The 20,132-nt window shown below is 39.2% G+C and overlaps 1 protein-coding gene across 5 annotated transcripts; it reads right to left on the bottom strand.

The window, feature by feature from the left end:
- Window positions 1–1,970: 1,970 nt before the first annotated feature.
- On the bottom strand, window positions 1,971–16,112 carry GNPDA2 (glucosamine-6-phosphate deaminase 2). Of its 5 annotated transcripts, none has more exons than XM_050947938.1 (7): window positions 16,040–16,112; window positions 11,456–11,620; window positions 10,961–11,062; window positions 10,209–10,391; window positions 9,683–9,867; window positions 7,772–7,946; window positions 1,971–3,040 (listed from the first exon to the last, which is right to left on the bottom strand). In XM_050947938.1, the coding sequence occupies exons 2-7, from the start codon at window positions 11,577–11,579 to the stop codon at window positions 2,979–2,981; spliced, it is 831 nt and encodes a 276-aa protein (XP_050803895.1). In that variant the 5' UTR covers window positions 11,580–11,620; window positions 16,040–16,112; the 3' UTR covers window positions 1,971–2,978. The 5 variants fall into 5 exon arrangements, with proteins under 5 accessions (XP_050803895.1, XP_050803897.1, XP_050803896.1 ...); XM_050947940.1 differs by having other exon boundaries at window positions 11,571–11,620; XM_050947939.1 differs by lacking the exon at window positions 16,040–16,112 and adding an exon at window positions 14,114–14,834.
- Between the last annotated feature and the right edge of the window lie 4,020 nt (window positions 16,113–20,132).

Here is a 20,132-nt window from a genome sequence, read left to right as displayed (position 1 = left end):
CAAACCTCAGGGAAGGAGCCTGCTTTCTCGGGGTTCGGGGAACGCGAGAGCAAACCGTGGCGAAGCTGGTCTCCTTTCCCGGTTTGCTCTCGCGTTCCCGGAACCACCCAGCAAACCTCAGGGAAGGAGACCTGCTTGCTCGGGGTTCGGGGAACGCGAGAGCAAACCGCGGCGAAGCTGGTCTCCTTTCCCGGTTTGCTCTCGCGTTCCCGGAACCACCCAGCAAACCTCAGGGAAGGAGACCTGCTTGCTCGGGGTTCGGGGAACGCGAGAGCAAACCGCGGCGAAGCTGGTCTCCTTTCCCGGTTTGCTCTCGCGTTCCCGGAACCACCCAGCAAACCTCAGGGAAGGAGACCTGCTTGCTCGGGGTTCGGGGAACGCGAGAGCAAATCGGGGAAGGAGACCAGCTTGATTACCAGAGGCTTCCTCAGGTATGCTGGGATACCTGCTTATTCCACGGAGGTCAAGAAAAGCGCTGGTAAGTGTCTATATTTGATTACCAGCGCTGGATCACCAGCGCTGGATCCTCTACACCCGAGACAAAACGGGAGTACGGCCAGCGCTGCAAACAGGGAGTTGCAGCGCTGGTGGTGCCCTGCAGATGTGTACACCTCCTAAGTTGCAGCGCTGTAACTCCCTCACCAGCGCTGCAACTTTCTGATGTAGACAAGCCCTTAGTAACAACCTCTGAAACAGAGTTTAGAAAACTGTCACGCTTATAGGAATGAATTCCTTAATTCCAGCCTGTTGAAGGGGACAGACTTGCTTTGTAGAAGTGTTATATAGCACATCACTACAGCAAAGAGGGTTTTGTTGTTTTTTTTTCTGGGGAGAAGCTAACTATTCTGTACTAGGCTCCAGCTAAACTTGCTGCTGTCCAGACAAATTGAGGGACAAGTGTCCTTTGAAAAGATTCTAGGCAAATTCATTCAATTAGAAAACTTGCTTCATGCAATGTTTTAAAGTGAACTGATTTGCAACTTACACAGGACCCCCTGTTTTAATCCAAACAATACCAAAAGAGGTATTGTGTCAATGTTTAATTACAGCCATAAAACAATCATGTTGCTATTACTGTGAGAAAGTATTCTCAGCTGGAGGACTGAAATTAATCCTTTTTCACAACCTTGTACAACTTGTCTTCACTGGCTGCTATTTTAGAAAAACTGTATGCATAAACCAGCAGCTGTTTGGCCAGTTTTAGTAGATCAGTAGTTCTCAAACTTTTGTATTGGTGATCCCCCTTCACCTAGCAAGTGTCTGAGTGTGACACCTCCACCCCCTTAAAAATTAAAAACACTTCATATTTCACACTATTATAAATGATGGAGGTGAAGCAGGGTTTGAGGTTGGAGGCTGATAGCTCTTGACCCCCCACATAATAACCTCGTGAGCTTCTTAAGGAGTCATGACCCCCTATGTTTGAGAATCCTTGTAGTAGATGAATGCTGCAATTACACAAAAAAATCTGAAGCATGTAAAATCCTCAGCGCTCTCTGACACAGGTCAGTGTAGGGTGGATCACACTTAAGTCTTTCTGGAAGTGTTAAGTAAAGGATTCTTCAGCCAGTTCAGCAAAGGAAAGGTTATTTTTGCATTTAGTTTCTATATAATACTATAGTTAACAAGAAGTTGGTAGACTGCTCGAAGCCTATGCAACTATAAATCTACATTTATGGCTAAAGAATAGATTTCAGTTTTTCCCCTGTAGAAAATTACTATTTTGAAAGCCAAGACTTTTAAAATATTACAATAGATGAAGAGGAACATACAATCATATCCAGCCCATCTCTTTCAGTGGATATTTTAAAAGGGAATTTACTGCTGGTATAAAGGAGCTAGTCTGGCACAATAAGTTAGCTTTGCTGATACCTACAGAAAGGCACGCTACCCTTTCACTAAACCTGTTTTTGAAACCTGAAATGTTTATTTTCAGACTACAGTTCACATCAAAAACAAAACAAACATGGTAAGGTTTTTGTGAATTTAAGCTTTACTTGGAGTAACGGTAGAAAAGAGTGGCATTCTTAGTAACAGTTCAACATTTATGGCAATCTCCAATGCAAAGTGGTTCTGTTTACAGTCAGACTTGTTTCAATACTAGCCATTTGGATTTTTAGGCATTCTTACTGTAATTAACCTTCTTTTACAATGATTGGATCACAACATAATTAATGTAACTAGGCTATTCATCTCCAAAAAGGAACATACTGAGTGTATTCATTATCTATAGAGTTCATAATTACCAAAATACAAAATTCCTAAATAAACTTGAAACATGTAACAAAAGTGCTATGGCAGAAGTATAATATGCACATAACTGAAGAATAAGTTATTTTAATTGTTTGAGAGGGTCTTCTACATTTTTAGGCAGTTTTCATACTTATTTGCCTGAGTATTGTACAGTAGGACTTAAACGCCCAGAAGCTATTGGTATAAGATTAATTTAAGGCAACCAAAGTGCAAAAGTTCAGTGTGTATTAGATATAAACAGAGCACTTCATAACCAAAGTTGTGCATCTGTTCAAGTCCATAATGTTTGACATGTGAAAGCCCAAAAGCATTTTGCCTATATTGAGACACAAAAAAATTAGAGGTGTATTTTGCACTGGTGGAGCCATGGAATTTTGCTTAAGCTAAAGTATAATTTTCTCCCACACAGTCAAACAGTACATTGCTGTGCTAAGAATACACTTCTTGTTTTGTTTCTCATAATATGTAACTGCCATTTACATTTACTCTGTTCTTGTTTACTTACTGTGGAAGCCAATGAAGTCACATCTATAAAATATTAAAACAAAATGCACAATACAACAATGTATAGAGATGGAATGTAAATGTATAGATACTGGATTTTTAAAAAATACAGTACTTTAGATTTCCCATTTTAACCAGTTTCAGCATATTGTATAGCAGTAACTTTGTCTGCTACCTAAAAATGTTGCTGTTTACCCACATGGAGTTCTTCAATTCCTCCTTCAGTTTTCTTCTTTCATACTGTACAGCGGGTCCACAAGTTTATTGTGAACATGCATTAAACCTTGGGGGGAAAAAGCAACAGTGCCAGTTTTACATTCGTTATCAGCACATTTTCTATCTACATTGTTTGTTTGCTGTTTTTAACTTCACAGAGGTATATACATTAATATTATGCATTGAAGTAGAGAAAAGCAGAATGGGCATTTAAGAAAAATCAGCTCTATACTGGCACCTAGATATTAATTCAGGTAGGCAGAAGAAGTAACATATTGTTCCTGTGTTATTCATGGACATTATACCAGTACTACATATGAATGAACTAAATAGGGACATGAATGGGGAATGTAACAATTCTGTAATCAATTATCAGATATGCATGCACGTCCATTATTTAAGACTTGTTTCAATTTAATTTTAAGTACACACTGATAAAGATTAACAAAAGCAGCTATGTATTTGTGACCAAGTTACAGAGTGCACAATATTGCTGCATGAGTCTCAATTTCTGGTGATGAAACACTATGGATTAAGATTATACAATACTTTGATATGCTCATAACACACTGTTTTAACATTACTGGCAGAAGATGTTTATTACTACACCTTATGGTATCAAACTCTCAGAACAAAGACCAATTATCTGAAAGATCAAGAATACACAAACATACTACATGCATATGAAGTGGTCAATTAACTGTTGCTACAGAAAGAGTAATATGTATTTCCTTTAATGTTGAAGTATGTAACCTTATATCATGGATTACTTTGAAAAGGAACCATACTGAAAAACTTACTTATGCACCATCTGCTCATTTAATGTCATTCAGGGTCATCAATTCATTTAATGTCAAAGTGCAATTTTTACTAATTTTCACTCGTGTTAACACTTTGGCACTGGCACAATTAGGAAATCAAACTAAAGATTCACTTCTATTTTGTGCCTGATCAAGAGAATTGTTTACTAAACTTCAGTCAGTTATTTCTGTGCAAACCTAATGAAGGCAATATATGATAGTACACATTATCTGAGGGTAGTGGACTTGCTCAGGTTTAGCTAAGCATATTACTTATTCTGAAGAACTTTTATTACAGTGCTGACGTGAAAGGTGGAAAAAGCCAAGCCCAGAGCCGAGGCTGTATTTCTAGGGCTAGCAGTTTAAAAAAAAATGTAAGTATGAATATGTTACTACATATGTTTGATACAAACGATGGTTGATAACACAGAGAAATTCACAGTGACACTTACAGCCACTCTTAGAACATAAGAATAGCCACACTGAGTCAAGACTAATGGTCTATCTAGACCCATACCTATCTTCCCAAAAGTGACCAATGCCAGGTGTTTCAGAGGGAATGAACAGAACAGGCAATCATTGAGTGATCCATCCCCTGTCATCCACTCCCAACTTCTGGCAAAGATGCTAGGGACACTCATAGCATGGCACTGCATCCTTGACCTTCCTGGCTAATAGTTATTGATGGACCTATCCTCCATTAACTTATCTAATTCTTTGAATGTGGTTATATGTTTTATCCTTCACAGTATCTCCTGGCAACAAGTTCCCTGTGTGTTGTTCTTCAGAGTGGAGTCATACTTTAAAGAGGCATCTACACTTTTTGCATTTGATTTCCTGATTTTCTGTTTTTTTAAAAAAAAAAAGGAAGGCGGAGGGGGGGGAGCATATGCCCCAATTTGTGTTTCCTGAAGGCACAAAGAGTATTTTTTGATAAGCACTGCTGCTTTTATGAAGCATATCTAATTTTCCCATTAAATGTGCATTTCAGGAAGAGCATATTTAGAGCAGGGGTTCTCAGACCTTTGTACTGGGGACCCCTTTCACATTGCAAGCCTCTGAGTATGACCCTCCTTATATATTAAAAACACTTTTCAATATATTTAATACCATTATAAATGCTGAAGGCAAAGCAGGGTTTGGGGTGGAGGCTGACAGTTCACGACCCCCATGTAATAGCCTTGCGACCCCCTGAGGGGCCTGACCCCCACTTTGAGAACCCCTGATTTAGAGGCACAAGTCTGATATTTACAAGCTCCACCTATTAGATGAGAGCAGAGTGAAGATCCATTCTTCACAGAGGCAGCAGAGTTTAGCATCAGGATCACCCTCCCAAGAGGTATCAGTTGGAGACCCACTTCCTGGTTACGAATTTCAGGTTTCCTAATTTTATAAGTCCCCGTCCATTCTGGGGTACAAAGCCCAAGGTACTTGAAACAGATGATTCAAATGATTATGCATTTAAAACATTACCTGGAGGAGGAGAAGAGGCGTAAGTTACTGGATGGGTTGGATAAGGGCCAAGTGAAGAGAGAGCAATTGGACTGTCTACTTTCTTGTTAACCTCTTATGGAAAGTATGCACCTCCTGAGTTGCTCAGGCAACCACAGTCCCTCTTTCCTAAAGTGTACCCTACAGATTCACAAGTTTTCAGTATTTATACATGGTACACATTTTAAACATGTAAAAGTTTAAGAACTTAAAGCATTCACTCCACTCCTGTGAGGATATTTTATATGCCACTGTTCACAGTTCAACTGTTTTTGCTGTAAGTGGATTAAGAGTCTGGTTATTTGTTTTCGGCATACGTATTTTTTTTGCATTCTACAACAAAGGCAGATGAAAAATTCCCCTTCCCCCCACCCATGTACTTTCAAAAAAACATTATTAGACAGCAAGTATGGAAGATTGTGGCCCAAAGGTGAGGTTTTTGGAAAGTTATGAATGAGTGAAAAGATGAGAGGCTACCATTAGAACTAGCTGCTCCAGTTGCTATTGACTAGCTCTGTAAACAATAATGCAGATGTTACTGTGCTAGAGTTTGATGTATAGAACCAAATTTTACAAAAATGACTCAAAGTGTTGGAGATGGTGAAAGAGTGGTAGGTAAGTGAAACAAATAGGATAGTCATTTTTGAAACATATCTGTTGAGGCCCCAAAAAGAGTTAATAATCAGAAGACCAGGATTCAGGAACTCCTAATTACTAATCCTGGAAAACACTGCCTTTCCTCTGTGGCCTGAAGTGAGAAAACCACCTCCGTCTCCCCATGTATAAGTTGAGGTTGTAAGTTTAACACGATTAAGAATATTTCAAAAAGTAAAACACACAAAGAAGCAGTATATTATAGTGTAACTGATCAGAGTAATCAAGAAAAAGTTTGAACACTTTCATATACACAATGCTTATATATGTGTTTGTAAGCGACAAGATTATTAATCAAGAGCTATGCTAACTAGTGCATTGAGTCAAAGGAAGCAGTTTTAGTATTCAGTATGTCCAGGCAATCTTGACTAGAATTCTAGATTACAAAGACTAATGATAAAAACTACATTCAAAGAAGTTCAATGCTGATATTCACTAAATTTACTTTTTCAACAAATAGCCAAAACATACACATAACAGAGCAGTGAGATACTCATAATTTAAGTCAAGAAGTGAGCTACCAATGATATTGTCAAAAGAAAACCCAGTGGCTTTTGGAAATCCCAAAGTGTGGCTGGCCTTTCTTAAGTTGACAGTATCCATGGAATTGTGTGTTTGGAGGAAAAAAATACTTTCAATTCAAGTTAAAAAGCCAGCAGCCCAGATCTCATGGACACCTCAAAATAGTAAGTGTTCATGCCCTGGAGAGAAAGAGGTTCAAAAAATAAACTTCAATTTCTATCTACCATAACATTAACACTGGGAAAATAACTACATTAATTTCTTATCCTCAACATCCATAGCCTAATCAGTAAGAGAATACAACAAACCTGATTGCTGTGAAACAACCTTTGTTTTAAGCAGCAATTTACATCATAAGTATAATTGTAAAAGTCACTCATTGAAAGTGCATTAAGGATCAAACATAAACAAGGTAGTGCAATTAGTGCTAAGAAAAGAAGCTTTAAACTAAATATACTCGATCTAATTATTGACACACAAAACCAACATAGGAATCTCACTAGATTACATAGTGCAGATTCAGTTATGGAAAACACAGTAGGCAAAATGTCTTCACAAACGATTTCAAAGGCTTGAATAATACATTTGGGCCTTAGCAACTTCAAAATTCTGGTTTACTGAACTATGCATGACAAATATGTCAAATGGAAAAATACAGCAAACCATAGCAGAAGCAGCAGCTTGAAATGATTTGGGATTAATCTCCATTACTTATCAAATTTTCTATAACCTGAATTTCACTTTCCAGCGTTTCTGAAATCAATGAGTTACAGCAACAAGTGATGTCCTATAAAGGGAGAGGGGGGGAGATAAAGCCAATCAGCAGGACTTCGGCAGCAGCTCAATTGTCAGTGGTATAGCAGGTCCCTTCGCTCCCTCTCTTCCTCTTCTGCGGCAGCTCTAAGAGGAAGAGAGGGACTGAGGGACCCACTGCCAAAGTGCCGCCGAAGACCCCGACGTGCCACCCCTTTCCATTGGCCGCCCCAAGCACCTGCTTCCTTTGTTGATGCCTGGAGCCAGCCTTGCTGTAAAGTCAAGTTTCCAAGATGCTGCTGTTGAGGAACACATGGCTAATAGATTACATTCAAAGAAAGTTGACATGAGAGACATACTAATGAAGGATTCTGTATTTTGCTTCTTGCATGAAAGGAACGCGACTAAGCCTTTTAGCCGCTGTATTATATTATATTCAAATACAGAGTTTAGCATTTCATATTTGAATATGGCAACTATTTTCAATTGTTCATGGTGCACTGGAGACTAGGATTTAACCCCCAGTCATTTTTAACTTATTAGTCACACAAAATATTCTGTTTCAATTCAGTGCTCACCTTTGAAGTATTTCACAGTTTTAACTCTTAGTTCTAAAGTAGCATCTTCATCACATACGAAGATAGTGCGGGGGTGCTGCTGGAAAGCAGAAACTGTCCACATATGATTAACCCCTTCTTCAATTGCCTTGTACAAAGCAAAAGCTTTATGGGCACCTGTTATGAGAATCATAACCTGGAAGATGAACACAAAAAAAAAAACACCACATACACAAAAAAGAGTGAGTTTTCCATTTACCTTAAATTCCCAAATCAGTTTTTAATTACTAGTTAGATAATGGAAGCCTACAATATTTAAACATCTTAAGATGGACAATTCTTTAACTTACACTTCACTGAAAACCTACCACTTTTCAGAGAAAAATATACCAGCATATTTTAATGTGTCCATCATCATATCTAATATCCAAGCACTAATATGTTCCCACGTGACTCCACATTACGAGACGTCAGCCGAAAAAGGTGATATCTAATGGTCAAGAACTGCCAAAAGTGCCGCATTCAGGATGACACATCTACACACACACATCATACAACATAACATTGAATTACCCAGAGTACTCATTATTATTATTATTATTATTACTGTAGTGCTTAGTGAAAGTCAGAAAGTATGACAGAAAACTCCTTTGTTTTAGACTTTCATGCAACAGCCCCTAACTACACAGTAACTAAAAGGTGACCTGTAAAAGTTAAGATATCAAGTCCTAGCAACTTTACCAGTTATTGTCTCAGTAAGCCAGTCCAAGAAGACATTCAGAACATTACCTGACAACACTTATTTCACAGTTCCACAGATGGCTGTACAAATCTTCCTTATAATAAAAATCTTACAGTATTTTTATATAAAATAAAATAGATGGAGCTTTTAAAAAAATGCAGAAACTATACACAGGATTAGTTTAGTTATCACTGAAATAGCCACCTCTGGGAAGAAACAGTAACAGCAGAACAGTTTCAGAGTGGTTAATTCTGTAACTCCCTATTAAAATTACTGGGTGAATTTAGGTGGACAATATAAATGAGAATATGGCCAAGACACTTCCATTTTTTTTAAAATGAAGAATTCTACAGGTTCTATAGGTTTCAGAGTAGCAGCCATGTTAGTCTGTATCTGCAAAAAGAACAGGAGTAGTTGTGGCACCTTAGAGACTAACAAATTTATTTGAGCATAAGCTTTCGTGGGCTACAGCCCACTTCTTCGGATGCTGACACACTTCATGTTCACACACTTATTCTGCTGTAAGTATGGTACTTTTTTGTAGTACAAGTCTCTTCTAAAGCAACATACGCTAAACTGAAAAAAACCCAGAATACCATAATGTGTCACGGGATGATATAAGTATAATTATATTGGTTTAACTTCACCCTGAGATAACACACAAAACACTTTCCCCACGTACGCAAATCAGTGCAGGGGAACTGGTTCAGAAATGGTTTGGAAGAGCAGAGTATTATTGGTATTAACATTAAAAGAGTCTGACGAATCAGGCACTATTAAAAAGGATCCTTTACTCTCTATGGGCCTTCTCAATGGATCACCTAAATTCTTAGACTGATATTGTTGCCATGTTTATGCTGTAAGGAATGAACACTACATGCCACCATTAAGAAATTTATCCATTCGTAGCATTCTAAAGAAGCCACAAAAACTTGTAATAATTGCTTACTACCAGATGCCCAGTTTAAGTAAACCTCTAATTAATAAAAATAATAAAAAAGTATTGAAATCTAGTTGCAGATTCAGTAATATACTGTTAACTAGTGATTTATTCATTTCCAGATCCTTCACATTAGCTCTATGGTAACCAAATGACAAAAAGTAACGTTGCGTGTAATTATACTGATGAAGCTTTGCCGTAGCATCCTGAATATAGACACATGCAAATTAAACTAACAATGAGTTCTTACTTCTCTAGCATCCATCACTGTACCAACACCAACAGTTAATGCCATAGTTGGCACTTTAGATAAGTCTCCATCAAAGTATTTAGCATTTGCCAAAATGGTATCCATTGCTAAAGTCTTTAACCTTGTTCTTGAAGCCAAACTTGATCCTGGTTCATTGAAAGCAATGTGGCCATCTGGACCAATGCCTTAATAAGACAAAAAAGAGTCAATTATTCAGGGTTCCTGATAAGGCTACAAATATTGTAAGACAAGATTCATGGTAGAGTTTCCTTACTTATTAATGAAAAAAATAAGGCAAGAGTCAGAACTAGTAAACTAGTAGTTATTAAAATGTGGACAGTAACAATTCTATAATTTCAGGTTCAAACTGATTCTCCATGTTAGTAGTAGAAGCCTCCCTTTCTTAAACTGTCTGCCTCAAAATGAAATACATTTTTAGATACGTTTTGGAAGTGCTGACATAAAGGGATTCAATACATGTATTAAAACCATGACAAGCGATCATCGCTAGAGTGTATTCTCATACCTCCAACAAACAGATCAATTCCCCCAGCTTCTTCAATTTTTTTTTCAAATGCATCACACTCTGCCTGTAGGTCTAGAGCATTCCCATCAAGGATGTGAGCATTATTAGGATCTATGTCAATATACTTAAAGAAATTATTCCACATATAAGAATGGTAACTCTCTGGATGATTTCTTGGAAGCCCTGGAAACAACATTTAAAACAAAATGTAAACGGATTTTACTCAAATTAAACTTTCAGATTGACATAAAAACATATGGTGGACAAGAAATATGCAGTAAATTTCTTAAATTCTGTCTCACCGGATCAAATAAACTGAAGCATTTTATAGACTGGATATGATTCTCCATTTTCATGCACCTTATGTATACAAGAGTGTAAAGTGGATAGTGTTTTACACTCACTTTGCACAGGCATACATGAGAATACAAAATATAAGACAGGAAAATTTGGCCCAATAATCTGTTCCTAAGTACCTTTCATAAGAGAGTTTCAAAACACTTCACAAACATTGAATTTAGCCTCAACATCCACTTAAATTGGGTAAGTATTATACTGATTTTGCAAATGAAGACCCTGAGGCAGGGAAGTTAAAGAGACTTGTCTAGCGTTACACAAAACTTGCAGCAGAGGCATGAACGTCATAACTCTCAGTCCTGTGCTTTATTCAAAAAGAAGACACTGATTTATAGCTTTAATGCAGAAAAAAATGGGAATAGGTCGTATTTCTTAAAAATTGAGACATAACTTACCTACATATTCATCCATATTGAAAGTCTTTACATATTTAAAAGAAAGATCTCCATTCTTGTGATATTCTATCAGTTTTTTGTAGCATCCCAAAGGTGTGCTCCCTGTATAAAATAAGCTTATTATTCTGATGTTTTGAATGCCCGTAAGACATTTTTAGATGTATTTGCAAAGCTATAAAGCATAAACTCTTCATAAGTCAAATTACACTACCATGTTAGTTTGTAAACCCAGTGTCATTACATATTTAAAGTTCTGATAAACCTCATCCTTCTCCCCAGGGGGAAAAGAAGGGTTTTTTCACTTTTCTAAACTATGACACACAGAAATATTTATAAGAACATAACATTTAATGTTTGTTTGACTTAGGCATGTCTGAACTTTTATGCCGTTATGTATCTATTTAATTTCTAAGACACCTATCGCTGTGGTTAACTAGGCACCAAACAGTTCTGTAGATACTGAATTACATGAGTTTACAACAAAAGACTTATTACCTGTTGGTAAGCCAAGCGTAAAATATCTTCCCTGACTTGGTTTGAATTGGATAATGCAATTACAAATGTACTTTGCTGCCCATTCACTTGCCAAATCATAGTCATCAAGAATTACCAGTCTCATTGTGATGGTGAACAGCTTACAGGAAAAAAATGAGGTTAAACCTGTGAAAAACATTGAAACAGTTTTATTAGTCTCATAACATGAAAAACAGAACAAAAATGTAGGTAGGGTTAGTTTACCCTTAGATGTTATTTTAAAAGACTGTGCAGATCTAAAAATCCAGCTTCCCATTTCTAGAATATAATTCAGGGTAGACAAAAAGCATGTTCTTATGTATTTATGCACTCAGTCAATGACTTCAGCGGGGATTTCAAATCATCTGTCTTCCCTCAAGTTCCAGTTGGACAACAAATTGCAACATTTTAGGTCACTGAAAAGGCTACAGAAGACCAGGAAACAAAACTTGAACAGTAAACATAACCTACTTTGTCCATTAATTGAAAAAAACCTACTCTAAAAGGCAAAATTGTGAAAGAGTAAGAGAATGAGAGGATAGACACTTTCTTTTTTAAACATAGTACTCTAGATCCCAAGTTTTAAAGACTTACATCTTGATCTTGCAAACACTTACACAGTTTTATGAAATAATACTTCCAATGAACTCAAATGAGTTCAAGGGGACAACCCACACATAAATGCTTGCAAGATTAGACACGATCTGTCCCCTAGTGGAAAATGCGGGCATGGCCAGTAGCTTGTTTTATGATTATCTGAGAAAGCAAAAAAAATCAAAAGTTGCATAACATTGTCAGTACAAGGTGAGCTACCTTTAAGTAATTTTTATGAAGAATTTTTTTTGAGAACTTCTTGTTCTTCCATAATTGGTTGAACTTGAGTGCCTGAAGTTAACTAAGAAGTGATATCAATGACAGGAAGTGGAGACAAAAGACTGGCAGGTTTAATCATAATTATATCACTAATGTATATGATTCAGGACTATTTAGAAAAACCGGATGAGCACAAGTCCAGGGGACCAGATGCGCTGCATCTGAGAGTGCTAAATGAGTTGGCAGATGTGATTGCAGAGCCGTTGGCCATTATCTTTGAAAACTCATGGCGATCGGGGGAGGTCCTGGATGACTGGAAAAAGGCTAATGTAGTGCCCATCTTTAAAAAAGGGAAGGACGACGATCCGGGCAACTACAGACCAGTCAGCCTCACCTCAGTCCCTGGAAAAATCACGGAGCAGGTCCTCAAGGAATCAATTCTGAAGAACTTAGAGGAGAGGAAAGTGAACAGGAATAGTCAGCATGGATTCACCAAGGGCAAGACTAACCTAATTGCCTTCTATGAGGAGATAACTGGCTCTGTGGATGAGGGAAAAGCAGTGGATGTGTTATTCTTTGACTTTAGCAAAGCTTTTGATACGGTCTCCCACAGTATTCTTGCTGGCAAGTTAAAGAAGTATGGGTTTGATGAATGGACTATAAGGTGGATAGAAAGCTGACTAGATCATTGGGCTTAACAGATAGTGAGCAATAGTTCCATGTCTAGTTGGCAGCCAGTATCAAGCGGAGTGCCCCAAGGGTCAGTCCTGGGGCCGGTTTTGTTCAACATCTTCATTAATGATCTGGAGGATGGCATGGACTGCACCCTCAGCAAGTTTGCAGATGTCACTAAATTGGGGGGAGTGGTTAGTACACTGGAGGATAGGGATAGGATACGAAGTACCTAGACATATTAGAGGATTGGGCCAAAAGAAGTCTGATGAGGTTCAACAAGGACAAGTGCAGAGTCCTGCACTTAGGACGGAAGAATCCCATGCACTGCTACAGACTAGGGACCGACTGGCTAGGCAGCAGTTCTGCAGAAAAGTACCTAGGGGTTACAGTGGACGAGAAGCTGGATATGAGTCAACAGGGTACCTTTGTTGCCAAGAAGGCTAACGGCATTTTGGGCTGTATAAAGGAGGGGCATTGCCAGCAGATTGAGGGACGTGATCATTCCCCTCTATCTGACGTTGGTGGGGCCTCATCTGGAGTACTGTGTCCAGTTTTGGGCCCCACACTACAAGAAGGATGTAGAAAAATTGGAAAAAGTCCAGCGGAGGGCAACAAAATGATTAGGGGGCTGGAACACGACTTATGAAGAAAGGCTGAGGGAACTGGGATTGTTTAGTCTGCAGAAGAGAAGAATGAGGGGGGATTTGACAGCTGCTTTCAACTACCTGAAAGGGCATTCCAAAGAGGATGGATCTAGACTGTTCTCAATGGTAGTAGATGACAGAACAAGGAGTAATGGTCTCAAGTTGCAGTGGGGGAGGTTTAGGTTGGATATTAGGAAAAACTTTTTCACTAGGAGGGTGGTGAAGCACAGGAATGGGTTACCTAGAGAGGTGGTAGAACCTTCCTTAGAGGTTTTTAAGGTCAGGCTTGACAAAGCCCTGGCTGGGATGATTTGGTGGGGGACTGGTCCTGCTTTGAGCAGGCGGTTGGACTAGATGACCTCCTGAGGTCCCTTCCAACCTTGATATTCTATGATTCTATGAAGGTCCAATAGAAAATGACCTGCTAAAGCTAGAAAAAGCTTTATCCCACTGGAAAGATAAGAAGTGAAGGTGTGTCACAAGATACTAAACTTCGAAAGTATATCACCTTTTTCTCTGTAGCTGTGTTTTCTGGCATTGGTCCAGGACTGAATATAGTACGCCCTGGATTTCGAACAAATCTAAGTTTTAATCCATAACTAACATACACAAGTATTTTGTCTGATTTGAGGAAAAGGTCATGCTTGGAAGAAGATAACATGATGTAATTACACCTCTCACACTTCTGAGTAAGCGACTGTTCCTTATATATGAGGTAAGGACAAACGCCCTACCAGGCATTTTTCTTCATTTGCAAACCCCTAAGAATTTTTGAATGGAAATGCAGAACCCTTTGGAAATCTTAGACATAGTCTGCAGACACCAGGGGGTCCACAGACCACAATTTGAAAACCACTGGCCTAATTGAAAGTTCCTTGAGCTTAAGTTCCTAGATGCCTAAGTCTCCTGAAAATGAAACAGTATCCTAAATTACTTAGGCTGTCCTTCAAACTTTTAAAATTAATAGCTCTCATCCCCCTCCCCCTCTCCTTGTTTTTATTCATAGACTGGAAGAGAAAGATACGTCTCCCTGCTTTTTCAAACTCCCAACTGATTTTTTAACTTAAGAGTCTTTTCTTCATTTGGACTAATTAATTCATTCTGTGCCTGGAGAAGAGGCTACTTCTGTCAAAAGCTGATTTAGCACTTCCACAAATTCTGCTTTTTCACTGCAGTGATTTATCTGTGTAGAGACAGAAAGAGGTGGTTGACAAATTAGTGAATTTCTGTTTGTATCGCTGTGCATGTATGCAAGGAGACAGAGGAAGGCCATTTACTTGAATGCCCAGAACCACCCAAAAGCAAGGACTGGCAGTTACCGGGAAAAGCAGTGTTTTCCCATGAACTGTAAACTTTCCATGATGGGTGGAATTATAAATATTCATAACTTGATAATTGAATCAATCAGAGCTCAGGTAGTGAGAAGCTGTAAAATGGGAGTATGAAAATGCCAAGGTGAGTGCAGTGAATGACCCTGAGGAGATACAAGATGGTCTCTGGAGTCACAGAACAGTTTCCAGTGCCTGTGATGCCTTTGCAGGTCTCTTGCACCCAGTAGTACAGTTCCTGGGTCCCCTACAGGATGAAGCCCTTTATACAGTACATGGCCTACTGTGCCATATTTATGAAGTTTGACCTCAAAAATAAATGTTTTCTTCCCTCATTCTTCTTCTACACAGACAGGAAGCCTTTAACTCTAAGTTTTTGATAGAAACTTGTGAATTCAGACTATTTTTTTTATTTAAGTGTTGTAAGAGATCATGAGACATTTAGGCCATAACATATTTTACATTAAAAATTCAGATTTCATTTTAAACAGATTTTTAACAAGAAAAAATTAGTTATTTAAATAAAAAACCTGATTTAAATTTTAAAAGTCTACTCCCTCCACCAAAAAAAATCAGTTTACCCAAACTGGAATCTTTAGCCTCAAAGAAAGGCACATTGCCTCATTCAGCAACCTTAGCTGGGTACCTAGGCCTATACTCCAATGGCACCACAGCCTCACACCCGAACTACAGCCCTCCTCCACCGACCAATATCCCCCTATTACCCAACTACACCCACGCTTCCCTCGGTCGCAGACCAACACCCCCCATGTCCCCTGTAACCCACTATAGTCCCCCCCCGACCAAAGTTACCACAACCGCCCCCACATACCTCTGTGACCCATCACAGCCCCCCACGACCAAAGTTACCGCCATTACTCACCACGCCCCCCCAATAACTCCTTCCATTACCCACCCCAGCACGGCTCGACCTTAGACTGATCCTTCCTCCTTCTCTCCCCCACAGCCCAAGCCACCTACTACCTCCCTCTGACCCCATCACCCGGCCCCGGCCCAGGCCCAGCCGCGGGGGCAGCACCCACGGTGAACAGGAACCCCGTCACCAGGGTGACAAGAAGAGGCCCCCGAGGAGAGAACTAACCAACCTGACAGTGAAATCGAATCAATTTCAGTTCAAGCTGAAGCTGGAGCGTGACCCGGAAACATATGGGAAGGACCGGAAGTGACTGAGAGAGCAGCGACGCGCATGCGCTGAAGTGACTATATCGAGAGAGGCCCGCGCCTGGGCAGGCATTTGGGTTTAGTAGAGTATGTGCTGATGTGGGTGGGTCTTTGTAGCCGCAACGCAGGGGGTGGGCGCCGGAGGCTACCCCGAACTGAGCGCTCCCCGCGAGCTGTGGAGCGGGCGGGCCGGCAGCCTCGGGGCGCGGCTGCAGCGGGGAGGAGGCTGGGTCCTTATAGCCGAGATCTGGACGGGAGGGGCCCGTGTCCTGGGGGAAGGTCTAAGCCGTAGGAAAAACCCTCCCAAGTAAGCTACGGCTGGAGGTCCGCGCGCGGCCCGGGGAAGCCCTGCGCTGGGGAAGGAAACCAGCCAAGGGGTGTGTGTCACTAGTCACAGCCAGCCGTTCTGTAGGATGCTGGGCAGGGAAACACACAGGTTTAGAGATTTGCAGTATTGTGGTAGGCCCGTTGGCCCCAGGCTATTAGACAAAGTGGGTAAGGTAATATCTTGTATTGGACCAATTTATGTTGGTGAGTAATACAAGCTTTTGAGGTACATAGAACTCTGCAGTCAATCACTGATAAAAGACGCAAGCACCATATTCCCCTTGGGTGAAGAGTTTTCACAGAATGATCACCCTGTCTGATTATGCTGTCCTCATCCTCAAAAAAAAAAAAAAAATCTGCACAGTTCCTTCAAAAGATTATCTTGGGAGCATAAATTCACCATTAGACAATACAAATAATGAACTTTAATAAAGAGATTGAGTTTATGGCTCATTACAACAATCTGAAACACACCAACCTTCCTTTGACTGCAGATGTGTTAACTGCTCACTTCACCTTGCATGATCTTTTAAAACCGGTTAACACCTTATGCCAAACGGTCTTTTCCACCTTGTCTTTAGGGGTGAGGGTCTGAATACCTTTCCCAGACCTGAAGAGCTCTGTGTTAGCTCAAAAGTGTGTCTCTTTCACCACAAGTTAGTCCAATGTAAGACACTGCCTCACCCACCTTATTTCATTCATTTAGAAGATGCATGTCAAATATCTTTTTGAAAATATAAAATGTAATTCACAATACTCTACACTATGAGTATAATTTTGCAGTTCTGATCTCAAAAAAGATAGGAAAATACTTCTACATATTAAACCAGACTGGCAATTTTGTTACCTTTGGTTAGAATTTGATACATTACCGGCACAATTGACAAGTGTAGTTTCATACCTATGCATGCAATTTGTTGTGCACTCCTGACTTCTGCAACGTACTTCCTGCTAGATACATATTAACAGGATGCAGCTTTGTGCCATCCATACACATAGTCTGCAGGGGCCAATATATCTTTCTTCTGTCTGGGGAGTTTAAATATTTCCTCTACTGGGGAGGTTCCAGAAAGTGTGTTTCTCCCTCTGAGGATGGCAGCATGAGCTAAGAGGTGGTGATTCAGAGATGTCAAAAGAAGTTGAATTTGCTGGTGCAGCTCAGTGGAAGAGAAGAAAATAGTTGATGGGTGGCACCAGTTTGCACAATGGCTGTTGTAGATCTAGAGACTTCATTTGGTCTGTATACATGGAAAATGCCCATGTTTCTGAGCATATGAAATGGTTGGTTTATAATGTGCAGAGACCCCAAAACACTACCATGTCTCTTTTTTTAAGAGATGGCTGTTGAGGTGTCAGGAGATATTTAGACACTTTGTTACCCAAGAACCTCTGGATGTCAATTCTCAGAAGGAACTGGAATATAAAAGGGTACAGGGCTCTCCTGGTTTCACCAAAAGAATATCATACAAAGTCTCATGAAAGTGTATGTCATATGGGTCCACCCTCTTAATCTCTACAAGATGTATGGATGATATTTAAGGAGTTATGTATCCGTATATAAATTATGTTTTTAAAGCATGTAAAGTGACATGCCTCAGAATGGTTTCACTAAACAGGAAGTACATGTGAATGAAGTATTCTAACATTTACAGTGGAGGCACATGTAAATATTGAATCAAATGCTAACAGAAGGATATGAAATCAACTTGAAGGAAACACACAAGCAGAAACAAGCTGCTGGAGGTTTATCCTGTTTCCAAACTAAAACAAGGTTTTGGGGATTATTACTAGGGCGTGCAGGTTGAACTCCCAATTATTTCTTCAGTCTTTGAGGACAGGCTTCTGGCAGGCTTGTAATTATGAAAGGGGTATCAAACTAGGACTGTCGATTAATGGGAGTTAACTCACATGATTAACTCAAAAAAATTAATTGTGATTAATCACAGTTTTAATTGCACTGTTAACAGAATACCAATTGAAATTTATTAAATATTTTGGATGTTTTTCTACATTTTCATATATATTGAATTTTATGTTGTAATTGAAATTATATAGATACCTTTCTACCTCGATATAACGCTGTCCTCGGGAGGCAAAAAATCTTACCATGTTATAGGTGAAACTTCATTATATCGAACTTGCTTTGATCCACCGGAGTGCGCATCCCCCGACCCCCTGGAGCGCTGCTTTACTGTGTTATATCCGAATTCACGTTATATTGGGTCGCGTTATGTCGAGGTAGATAGAGGTGTATATATTTTGATTACAAATATTTGCACTGAAAAAATGATAAAAGAAATAGCATTTTTCAGTTCACCTCATGCAAGTACTGTAGTGCAATCTCTTTGTCATGAAAGTGCAACATGCAAATGTCGATTTTTTTTGTTACATAGCTGCACTCAAAAACAAAACCATGTCAAACTTCAGAGCCTATGAGTCCACTTAGTCTTACTTCTTGTTCAGTCAATTGCTAAGACAAATATGTTTGTTTACATTTACAGGAGATAATGCTGCCCTCTTCTTATTTACAATGTCACCTGAAAGTGACAACATGGCACTTTTGTAGTTAGTATTGCAAGGTATTTACATGCCAAATATGCTAAACATTCATATGCCCCTGCATGCTTCGGCTACCATTCCAGAGTAAATGCTTCTGTGCTGATGATGCTTGTTAAAAAATAATGTGTTAATTAAATTTGTGACTGAACTCCTTAGGGGAGAACTGTATGTCCCCTGCTCTGTTTTACCCGCATTCTGCCATATATTTAACGTTATAGAAGTCTAGGGTGATGACCTAGCACATGTTGATCATTTTAAGAACACTTTCACTGCAGATTTAACAAAATGCAAAGAAAGTACTGATGTGAGATTTCTAAAGAGAGTTACTGCACTCGACCCAAGGTTTAAGACTCTGAAGTGCTTTCCAAAATCTGAGAGGGATGAAGTGTGGAGCATGTTTTCAGAAGTTTTAAAAGAGCAACAGTCCGATGCGGAAACTACTGAACCCAAACCACCAAAAAAGAAAATCAACCTTCTGCTGGTGGCATCTGACTCAGATAATGAAAATGAACATGTGTTGGTCCGCACTGCTTTGGATGGTTATTGAGCAGAACCCATCATCAGCTTGGATGCATGTCCCCTGGAATGGTGGTTGAAGCATGAAGAGACATAGGAATCTTTAGCCCATCTGACATGTAAATATCTTGCAAAGTTAGCTACAACAGTGCCGTGTGAACACCTGTTTTCACTTTCAGGTGACATAAACAAGAAGCAGGCAGCATTATCTCCTGCAAATAAACAAACTTGTTTGGCTGAGCAATTGGCTGAACAAGATGTAAGACTGAGTGAAATTGCAGGATCTAAAATTTTACATTGTTTTATTTTTGAATGTAGTTTTTTGTACATAATTCTACATTTGTAAGTTCAACTTTCATGATAAAGAGATTGCACTACAGTACTTGTATTAGGTGAATTGATTACTTTTGTTTTTTACAATGCCAGTACTTGTAATCAAATATAAAGTGAGCACTGTACACTTTGTATTCTGTGTTATAATTGAAATCAATATTTGAAAATGTAGAAAACATCCAAAAATATTTAAATAAATCGTATTCTATTATTGTTTAATAGTACAATTAATTTTTTTTAATTGCTTGGCATCCCTAAACCAGACTGTTTGTTTGAAAATGC

Source organism: Gopherus flavomarginatus, chromosome 3, assembly GCF_025201925.1.
Source record: "Gopherus flavomarginatus isolate rGopFla2 chromosome 3, rGopFla2.mat.asm, whole genome shotgun sequence".
Classification (NCBI taxonomy): domain Eukaryota; kingdom Metazoa; phylum Chordata; order Testudines; family Testudinidae; genus Gopherus; species Gopherus flavomarginatus.
This window is presented reverse-complemented; position numbering and strand designations above follow the sequence as displayed.

Excerpts from the sequence above, each read along its gene's own strand:
- GNPDA2 (XM_050947936.1), bottom strand. The coding sequence starts at position 11,633 with ATGTTTTTCACAGGTTTAACCTCATTTTTTTCCTGTAAGCTGTTCACC. Across the intron at positions 11,063-11,455 it reads TACGCTTGGCTTACCAACAG|GGAGCACACCTTTGGGATGC; the intron begins GTAATAAGTCTT and ends TATTTTATACAG. Across the intron at positions 9,868-10,208 it reads AATTGATCTGTTTGTTGGAG|GCATTGGTCCAGATGGCCAC; the intron begins GTATGAGAATAC and ends TGTCTTATTAAG.